General features: G+C 41.2%; 1 protein-coding gene across 1 annotated transcript in view; it reads right to left on the reverse strand.

The window, feature by feature from the left end:
• The window catches only part of Fam149a (family with sequence similarity 149 member A), a 49,428-nt gene extending 40,272 nt beyond the window's left edge, over positions 1 to 9,156 (reverse strand). Inside the window, exon 1 of the mRNA XM_028881136.2 lies at positions 8,164 to 9,156. Coding sequence (XP_028736969.1) covers positions 8,164 to 8,759 — 596 coding nt within the window. The 5' untranslated portion in view covers positions 8,760 to 9,156. The remainder of the gene's footprint in view (positions 1 to 8,163) is intronic.
• Positions 9,157 to 11,275: the final 2,119 nt, after the last annotated feature.

The raw sequence follows: 11,275 nt of genomic DNA on the forward strand, positions 1-11,275 counted from the left end.
GGGCTACCAAGTGAGCTCCAGGAAAGGCGCAAAGCTACACAGAGAAACCCTGTCTCGAAAAAACCAAAAAAAAAAAAAAAAAAAAACCTAAGTGCCTTATGTGATGTCTTTGTTGGCACTAATAGCTACATAATTTTGAGACAATACTTTTAGATTTCTATAGTGACTTTTTCCTTTTCAGAACTTTTTCCATTAAAAATCAGTTTGTTACAGGAAAACTATTACACATTTCTTTATAGTAGAGAGAAGTAGAGTTAGGTCTTTTCTACCTGAATTAATTCATACAAAAATACCCCAATGTGCATGCGTGTGAGTGTGTGTGTGTATGGGGGGGGTGTCAGGGGGAGGAGGCTTGTGAATGCATGTGAGCACCTAGAATTGAATCTTCTGTTTTTATCAGCTGTATGAAAATAGACAATTTCTTATTCTTTCTCAGCCCAGTCTCCTCATCTGTAAATGGGAATGTATTACTGCCTTGTGTACTTGAGGGCTCCTGAGAATGTATGTAATGCCCCCCTGTAGCATTTAGTAACTGGTGGACAATGAACCCCCTGGCTGTTATTTTAAATATCTGTACAGTATATATTTGAGTGATGTTCACATCAGCACACTTAGAAAAATGGTAAAACTGGTAAGCGCAACACACATCTGCCCAAGTAGACCTTTTCTTGGGGGAAATGCTACCTGCTTCTTTAGAATGTGCTTAATATGGTAGCACTACAGCTCTCTGTGCTTTGTTTTAAGTAACTGACTTAGCAATTATTGTGTTGATTTGTAGATAGTGACTTATTTTATTCAATACAGACTTTTCTTCAAGAGTTCTGCAGACACATAGATATAAACTATTAGCTTCCAGAGGGGCTTCGTCCTCATCCATTTTAGTAACACTTTCAAACAGCCACATTATTTGAAAACAATTTCAAAAATTATAATACGAATTGAAGGAGACAATAATTCTGGGAAGAATATATATGTATATAGATACATATGTGTATATATATTCTTCAGTATATGTATATGTATATATTCACCAGAAAATATATTTTATTTAGCTGTAGTTATCCTCAACAAATACCAATAGGGAAAGCCTTTGTAACATTTTTTTTGTCATTATCAAAGACCTTCCTTTCTAAGTTCATATATATAATCATTGCAAAGGCTTTATTTAGCTTCTTTTTTAAAATAAAATATGATATCCCTTATTAGCTTCTTCAGAATCAATGGGCAGAGTCTGATTTTTTCCAATGGTATTAATTAACAGTGTTCATTTGATTATTTAATAAAGCATATACAGTATTTTATGAGTCATATCCTACTAAGTATGTCTATGTGGTGCTATTTATTAGGCCATAAAAATCTTTAGAAAGAAAAAACCAAAAATATTTAGAGACTTTTGATTTTGTACATACATTATAAAATTCTGTATATCCAAACACTTTTATGTGATCTGCTATTGTCAAATGAAATGAAACAGTTATTTGCACTCTACCCAGGAGACAAGAGTGTTCTCTGTATTATGGTTAAAAGACAACAGTTAAATTCAAGAATACAAGAATACTTGAATTTAGCTGTTGTTTTTTCCCATGTGTTTTCATTTTTCTTGGTTCTTTCCCATGTTTTGAGAAGTATAAAAGGTGTGTGTGTGTCCATGTGTTTTCATGTGCATGTGCTTGTGTGTATGTGTGATTGCATGGTTTGTGTGCATGTGTTTGCATGTGTATGTGTTTACATATGTGACTGTGTGTGTGCGTGTGCATGAGTGTCTGCACATGTGTTTTTCTGTATGTTCTTGCTGTCATCATTGCTGCTGCTGTTCTGAGTAGTTTCATGAAACAGATAAAGCACAAGACTATCATCTCCAGCAGCTCCTGAGAATGTGACAGAAGCAAGGGGGAAGACACTTCTAATGCGATGGGCCTTTGTGAGCTCATCCAGGTGAAGGACCATACAAGATGTACCAGGGAATCCAGTGATGTTAGAAGACATCACATAACAAATGGGTTTCCACCTCTCCATGAATCTCCTGGTCTCGTGTAACACATCAGAACATGGCTCCAGACTAGGCCAAGGCAAGGATGATCCCAGACAACAGAGTTTCAGTTTCCACCCTTTGGCAGCATCCAAACTTTAAATACAAATTAAATTTAAGTCATGGGGAAACCCCCTCATGGGACACAAAGCCAATGACCTCATTGTGACATAGAATGCTTGAGATAAGAATTACCATTACCCACTAGTTTTAAGCGACAGACCACATATTTGTAACGCAAGAACGTCCCATGCATAAGTCAAAGGCTTTACTTGGTTGCAATTATTTAGGTAGGCTCTGACTTAGGAAAGAAACTGTCATTGGGGGCTGAGATGACTAATAGAGACTGATAGCACATGGCTGTTAATTAACATTATCAGCTCTGAGCAAAGCATAAAGTATCAGTAATTCCTTTCTCTGTATTCTTGGCTGGCATCTGTATCGACATGGCTAAGCATCCTCAATTTCAAGTTATCTGAGCAATTAAGAAGACATATATCTGTGTCCAGAAAACCTTCAACTACAGGATACACTTTGACTACTCTTCCACCTACATAAGAGAGCAAGGTATGATCACTTAGCTGCCTTTTTCTTGATATCTTGAAATTTTTGTTGGTGTAGTAAAAATATATCTAGTAAGGGCTACCTTAACCCTCCTTAAACTGTCTATAGTATTTGGGCATTTAAAAAATGTTTTTAAGTAATTGCAGATATCTTAATAATATAACAAATAAATTAATGGTGGAAAAGATGCAAAACATGATTTAAAATACTTTATTATTATAATCAATAAAATTACTTTGTCAGTTGCTCTGAAGTTTACAAATGCTTTTCTTAGCTTATGTTTGTGGACAGAGGTAACTAGAGAAATATTGGTCAAGCAAGACAAGGAAAACACATTTCTCATTCTGAAAGATCTTAAACTATCCAGGGATAAAAATAAAGAACATTAAGTATTATGTGTAATATAAGGCAACTATTAGAGAATCCATAATCTGTGCATACCCATCATCAGTTACTTGGAAGGCTGTCTATGTATCCAGACCTTACCTTTCTTCCAAATTTGTGTCAAAAATTCCCAGCTTATCTAGACATTTACCTGAGACTTCAAGATACATCACAAAATGAATTCCTCATCTTCTGGACAGACCTACTTCTTTTGTGTTCATTACCTTATTTTTAATGACATTCTCCTCCTGTACATGAAAGTATTATCATCTCTTCCTCTAGCTTCCTTTTTTTTTTCCTTCTGTGTTGCAAGATCTTGTAATAGTTGTCATACTAAAGTTTTTATATCTGTGTCCAGACTCCTATCCCTTTCCAGTGTTGACAATGGCCTCCTCTTCTTCCTCCCCTTCCTCCTCCTCCTCCTTCTCCTCCTCCATGTATCTGTGTGTTGTGGGTATGGTATGCGCACATGTGTGACTGGTGTCCTTTCATTCTGTCTTATTACCTTGAGACGTAGTCTCTCACTGAATCTGGAACAAAGCTGGCAGCCAGCAAGTCCCTGCTGTCCTTCTGTCTCTGGCCTGGTCCTGACTTTTCTATGTGGGTCTACATTGACACCATGGGTCTTGCCAGTGCCTCTCCTCTGCATAAACACATCAGTCACTCTTCCCTTGTTAACTGAACACAACCTGGTAGCCAAGGTTCTCCTTGATTTTTCTCTAAATTCCTCATAAAAGCTGGCTTCTAGTAATGTCATCTCCTCCCATGGCATGTTATTTTGCACCCTTATGCTTTGTCTCACAGATTTAGTCTGCTAGAATGTTCTCCCAAATCCTGAGTAAATAAATGCCCCAATTTCAATTATTTTCTTTCTTTTTTTTTTAGTCAGATTCCCTGACACCTCCCTTGCCCTCCAGGTTGATTTATGGGCACCCCTCTTTCTTGGCTCTGTGCTCTTGGAGATTCATTTGAACCCTCTCCTGGATCATTCATCTTTTTCATACTCTGACAAAGTCTAACTCCCTGCAGATCCTATATATAGAATAGGTATTTGTAATATATAGGTTGACAGTTCATGTTGGAAAATAACATTAACTTTTACTGAAGATTGTAGCAGGAAACCCTACTCTTGTACAAAGGATGCTAACTGTGAGTGATAAATACTATATTCAGAACACTGAACATTCTAAAATAATAGCAATAGCTGTTTATGGAGTGGGTCTGTGCCAGGGGTGTGAAGAAGTGAAAAGCAGGTCTGAGACAACCAACAGGTCAAAGACTGGGATAAGCAAGAGGTGGGAAGATGAGAATAATTTCCAGGTGTGCCAGCAACATCCACAGGCACAGGGAAGCCTTGAGCTGTGAAGGCTGGCACCGGACTAGGGACGTTTAGATGATACATTGCCCCTTTTAACATCGACAGTATCCTTGACTGGAGATTATTATTTCCAGTTTAATGGAAGAGAAAGTGAGTTGAGTGAGGTGAATAGCTGTTAGTATTGTTAGGACTCCTTAAAAAAAAATAACCATAAAAGAGAATTTGGATCTACTTTAATCTGACTTTAATATGTGCACTAAAAACGTGTACTAATTTGGGTGAATTGTTGCTACTATGCAACTTGAAAGGATCCCGGCCCCATAGCGTGTGGTTGTTGTTACATACACATGCTGTGTATACAGACTATTACATAGAAAAACACCTAAACTTGCTCCATCAAGATACAGCAGGAGACGAACCACTAGCTCAGACACAGTTTTAAGATTTTTTAAATAAAATAACAAGGAGAACAATTTAAAGCTGAAGCCAGCTACTGTCTCTAAGCAGTAAGAAGAAAATTGTTTTATGTTTTAAAAAAGCTATATGTTGAAAATCATGTAAGTTTGTGTGTTCGTGTTTTTGTCAGCATACGTGTATACATGTGTATGAATGCATGTGTGTGTGCATGCAAGTGTGTGTGCATGTGTATATGTGTGTGTGTGTGTGTGTGCGCGCGCGCATGCGCAAGTCAAAGGACTGTCCATCTTGTTTTTGGGAAAAGGGTCTCTCATTGGTCTGAAGCTCACTGATACAGCTAGGCAGGTGGATCAGCAAGGTCCAGTTATTTGACTGCGTCCACTTTCACAGTGTTGGGATTACAAGCACATGGCATCACCCCAAACTTATTTTATGTGCACAACTTACTTTATGGCGATGGAATTCAGGTCCTTGAATTTGTGTGGCAAGCACTTTACCAGCTTATCTATTTCTCTAGCCCAGGATTATGACTTTTAATGAAAGGTTTTAATGAAAGACATAGTCATATGACTAATAGAATGTAATAGCCACTTAACATTTGTAGGCTGAGCTTATGAGTCGTTGCTGAGGAACAGCAAGTCCCAGGAGAAAGCATTACTTACTCTGAGAAAATATCATGACGACAAAACAAAAAGGCCTAAGAACAATCATGGTAAAAGAAAGACAATTAAATTGCTTCTTTGTTTTTGAGATTAAGAATTCATGAAAATGAACCATATGAGGAAGAAAATATTTTCATTCATTCATTTAATATGTTTTTACTAAATGTCTTTATGAGCATGTATTACCATAAGCATCATGGTTATCTAATAAAGAACATAAAACGTAACTGGATCACAATTTTGTGGGGTGAAAATGGACAATTTCTGTATAAAGGGTGGGTAATGACTAGCAGTCTCTATTTTTCCTAAACATTCAGAGGTTGATCACAGGAAAGGAGATACTCTTCCTTCTTGGTGTTAAATACTAGTATACCTGTTATATCAATTGCTAGGAATTCTTTCATTTGTAGAGTAAATCAATAAGGTCTTTACAGGGAACTAGAAGTGAAAAATGAGAGTGAAGGGCTGGTGGGAAATGAGGCAAATGGGATGCAGTATATAGAGAACACGTACAGGGAAGGAGGTGGAGGCAAACATAAAGAGGTTTGGAATACATATCCAGGGCTGTGAGACAACAAGACAAAAAAAGAAAGCTCAGTTTCCTCCACCTTGACTCGAAGGTAGCCCTATCTACTTACCTACTCGTCTGTCGATTATCTATCCTCTATGTATCTACCTATCCGTCTATTTACCTATCATCTACCCACCTATCTTCTGTGTGCCTCTGCCCTCTGACTTTCTTTCTCTTTGTGTGGCTCTCTCTAGTTACCTACCTAAACCAGGATTTCAGATCTTTTTCTATAACTGAGTGCTACGGTTTTAGAGTTGGGTCTGTATCTCTCAGGGATGTGTTCCTATTTGTTTTACATGTATTCACATTCTCCCTAGTCATGCTTTGCCTCCTCCTATCTCCACATTAACCATGCCTCTCTTCCCGTGTCCATTGGCTTTTGAAAATTTAGTGTTCATTTTTAATATTATGATCAAGCAGACCAGCAGCAGCATGTATCTCCTGACAGGTGAGCCGGCAAGGAGATAATCTAAATTCATTTTCTGATAATGTTTACTTATTCCATATTACAAACAGCATAAAGGAAAAATATAGAATACATCAGCCTGTTCCTCTTCATTTCTACGTTTCACTGAGAAAAGAATTAGGTGTGATGAAAAGAAATACATATCTATAGAGAAAATGATATGCTTAGGCTTGTGGCTTGTGTGCCTCTGTTGATACCTTTGGCTTCAGCTATAAAGTACAGGTGCATCATTGGGAAGATTTTTGAAAAAACACACCTTCAGTGCATTTTATTTCTAGAAGCAACTAAGACTCAGTTTCTTCTCTTTCAGTAAAATTAGATGTCTTTGCTAATGCAGATTAGCTTCTGCAAATAACACCAAATGCCGTTATTTAAAAAAATAATTACTGCAAAGGTTTTGGAAAATACAAACACGAACTCATATGTGCAGGAATCAAGGTTAATAGTCACTTCCTTTCATGGCTATTCTGCCTGTTCTAGTATCTATTTGTGCCGAGCCTAGAGTTTAAGGTCACTGCATTGGTCTGTTTGCTCATAAAACATTAACTGTATAACTGTTAAGGACCAGTTGCTAATAACAAAGGCTTAATTCCTTAGGTAATTGGAGCAGCTTTCCAAGTGCAATTGATTTTCCTTGGAGGAGTGGGGGCAGATAACTGGTTGACAAACAAATTTTGGAATATAATATTTAAAATGAATGGCTTAATTTAACTATTACATAATGCCCTGCTTAAGCATCGATAAGGATGTCGGGCACTTTGTGAAACTGTACCTATTTACACTGTGAATGAATTAGAGTCAGTCTTCAAGAAAACTTCCTTCAGTCAAGACTTTGTGGCAAATGGCTGAGGTATGCCACCCAACTCTTCACGCAGAAACCTGTCAGAAAATGGGTTACTGGGGTCTGCCTTTGACCGTCTTACCTTTCTTCTATAAGCATTCAAAAAGACAAAAAAGTACACTCTTAAAAACAGCAATATGCTCTTCTCACTAAAAAATAGAATCCACTGTCATGCTAGTCTAGAATTTTTTTGTAAGAATGATGTGTTCATTGTGCTCTTGATTTCAAAAGGGTGTGTGTGTGTGTGTGTGTGTGTGTGTGAGAGAGAGAGAGAGAGAGAGAGAGAGAGAGAGAGAGAGAGAGAGAGAGAGAGAATTCACTGAGGAAAGTAGCCTCCAATTCCCATTCAGGTGAAGTCAGCTCACATTTCTATAGTAATTCAGGGCCCAAGGTGGAACTCAAGACCCCTGGGAGAGACATAATCCTAAGCATCACAGGTCTCCTTTGTATTGGATGATGCGATACATATGTAAATTAACTAGATGTCACAGAAAAGAAAGCCATTCCACTTGGGATCAGAAAGACTTTGGCTGATCCTTAGAAACTATGGAAGAGCTGCTGTTTAGCCGTTTCTTAGTTTCTTAAAATCAAACCGTTGCTGCTTTGGTGTAGAGTGGGTCACTGGCACACTCGTGTGTTCTGTCGCAAAGACGGGGTGCTGAAGAAAGCCCTGTGAAAACCCGACTCATCATCTAGACTTCAATGCTTTGGGTAGCAGAGACCTAGCATGCCGTCCCGCCCCCTCCCCCTCCTCTTCTCCCCAGATTAATAGAAGTTCACTCTGAGAATGTTAAGGAAAAGCTTCCCATAGTTTGTGTTGGAAAAGACCAGAAATCCTGGGACGGGGCGGAAATGAACCTAGGAAGAGATGTGTGGCAGGTGGGGATCAAGATTGACAGACTGCGACTCACCCTTCTGGGTCGTCCTGGGAGTCGCTGTCAGAGACCCACTCCTCTCCGATGTCCGGCAGGGTGAAGAACAGAGTTTTGGGGACAGGCCCTGGGGCCATCCACGTGCTGGACTCTCGCTCTCCGGGACCCAGCGGCTGGCGAGGGTTCCTTGGACTCGAGGCTGCACTGCTGTTGTTGCCGGCAGGGACGGAGACAGAGGGCAGGGTCGCCCAGACAGTGCCTGGGCCGGGCACAGCCACTGATGCCACGGAGCCCGCAGAGCCGCTGTACGGGGCTACGGGCGGCACTCTGGATGCTCCCGGGCTGCTGGGCACAGACCCCGGGCACCCTACTGCTTCCACCCTGTGGGTGGCTGTGGAGCTCCTGGGGTGCGAGGCAGGGTGCAGAGGGGTGGAGGGCTCCCGTGAGGCTGTAGTGTCTGGAGGCAGCGATGGGAGCAGAGTTAGGGTCGCTGCCTCACTAAGCGACGTGCTGGCTCCGGAGACCACTGATCCTGTGGCCGTCGACCCTCCAGGGTGGCTGGGGACCGCAGAGGACCCCGAGGTCTTGAAGATCTTGGCAAAGAGAGACCCCAGGTCCAACACAGCGACCTTCATGCCTTGTTCCTGGAGAGGCTACCGTTGCTGCCACCACAGGGAGGTCAAGGACACCAAGCGCTGGGCTGCAGGGCTCCATCCACCGCCACCTGCAGCAATCTGGACCAGGCGGCCCTGGGGGGGACGATCGTGGTCCTGGGGTCCTGGCACACAGGGCGCTTGAGGCTTCTTTCTCCACCACAGCAACCTGTTTAGCTCCTCAAGAGTCTGACAGCCCCTCTCCAATGGATCCACAGATTGCTAAATTTGTGACCAAGGGACACGGGCCACCCTTTACAAGGAGCAATCCCTCCTGTCTCACGGGGTAGTGAGCCCTCTAAAGGAACAAGGTCAGGGAGATAAAGAAGAGGACTAGTGTTTGGTGCACAGATTATGGCCTGAGCTCACTGGAGATTCCCTCCCTGGCTGGCCCCTGGGGCAGCAGAGGCGGTTGCTAAGCCAAACAAACCCTTGCTAAGCTCCCTGCTAATTGGACTCCAGACTGTAGCCTGGGCTGCATCCACAATAGAAACAGCAGCTCCCCTCCTTGACTCCTGCCTTAAAGCAACAGTTTCAAATTTCTCTGTCATCCTGACAGCCTCAGGCTCCCCAGGAGCTAGGACACTGAGCACGATCCCTCCAAGCATAAGCATCAATTCCAGAAGGTTCAGGAACTCATTCAGTCTGACAAGGCCAAATGGACTATGCTCAGAATCGGTTTTCCAATGTGGGGCCGGTGAGCAAGAAGGCGAATTGAAGGAATATGCTTGAAACAGAGTCATCTTCCCTTACCCCGAGATTATTTTCTGTTCACTGGAGACATCAAGAGGGCTTACGTGGAACAATGGCATTTCATCTTGTTTGATAGAATATGTATGATATATAGAGTAGGCCTGTGAACACTTGCAGCAGGGTGAGGTCTGTTTTGAGTAAAGATTTTGCATAAGCCATGGACAGGGGTTTACTCATTGATATGAGGAAGGTTCAGCTTTGACCTCTACATAATTTTGTCTTTAGCAAGATAACAAATGGGATTCTGAGCCATGTTTTCATGCCTATTAGTTTACTTTGCTTCTTTACTTGTTGTTACTAAGGAGGGGAATACATTTTGGCTCACAATTCCAGAGATGTCAGGTAATGGTTGCTCTAGTCTCATCACTTTGGCCTAAGATGAGGCATCTAGAGGAGCATTTGGAAGAATGATGCTGCCTCTTGGTAGCAAGAAACCAAAAGTCAACGGGGTCCTGGCAAGACATAACTCCTAAGGGCATGCTACCAGAAACCCACTTCTTCCAGGTGGGCTCCACCTCCTAAATTTCAAGCACCTCCCAAAGTAGCACTATCCACTGAGGACCAAGCCTTCAGCACATGGTCCTGTCGGGGTATTTATCAAACTGTAGCACAATAAGAGTGCCAAGCTTCACATTTTCCTATAGGCAGCTCATTTTGTGCCTATCATATTGAAAACTGGTTATGATCTTTTTACCACCTCCAACCCTAGTAATGAGAATGTCAGAGGCACTTTTTATCAAATTTCAAGATTCTTTAAGCACCGGGAGGTAAAGAGATATGTTCTTCCTGAAGTATAGAAAAACAAACAGAACAAAAACTAGTTTCTTATCTATCATAGGTTGTGGCTGGTAAAAGCCCTGAGAAACAAGTGCAGCATGTGGACCACCACTTCAGTGAGCATCTGCAGAGAGAACGAAAAAATGAGTGAGCAATAAGGTCCTGGTCCTAGTTAGATTCTGAAACTAGGAAGGGTATGTCGCCGTCAACATGGGAGGATTAGAAATAAGGGCTGGGATGAGTGAGTGGCAGATAAACCAAGAGCATCAGTGGTGGACCATAGAGACCGAGGTGCCAGAGCCAGACCAGAAAAGCTGTGCCAACTCTAGAAGAATGCAAGGCCACCAGAAGCAGGCTGGCACTGGCCAACACCACGTCCTATATTCTTGTCACTCCCCTTATGCTGCAACTTCCCAGGTGGTCCCCAAAGTGTGGTAAGTCCATCAGAGCATTGAACTACTTCATATAACTCCTCAAGATTGCAATAAATGCTATGTGAATGGCTGATCCTTTGTCCCCTCTCTCTCTCTCTCTCTCTCTCTCTCTCTCTCTCTCTCTCTCTCTCTATATATATATATATATATATATATATATACATATATATGTGTGTATACCTATATAGTATATATATGTGTGTGTGTATATGTGTATACCTATATAGTATATACATGTATATTACATACATACATACATACAAACATACACTCATATAAATCCTATTTATACTACAGTAATATTTTTGGATCACAGTTGACCTCAGATGAAACCATAAGACAAAAACCTGGGTGACAGGACTATAAGATAATCAAGTTCAGATCTGGTCATTTGCATGGACCCTAATCAAATAGGGTGATGTACTCTGAAGAGGAAAGGGTTTTAAGAACAGTCACACGGGAGAATACTTCAACCCATGTGGTGACAGAGGTGTGGGACACCACAGCTGAAAATTACCATCCAGGGTAAAGAGG

This window comes from Peromyscus leucopus, chromosome 17 (genome assembly GCF_004664715.2).
Source record: "Peromyscus leucopus breed LL Stock chromosome 17, UCI_PerLeu_2.1, whole genome shotgun sequence".
Taxonomy (NCBI): domain Eukaryota; kingdom Metazoa; phylum Chordata; class Mammalia; order Rodentia; family Cricetidae; genus Peromyscus; species Peromyscus leucopus.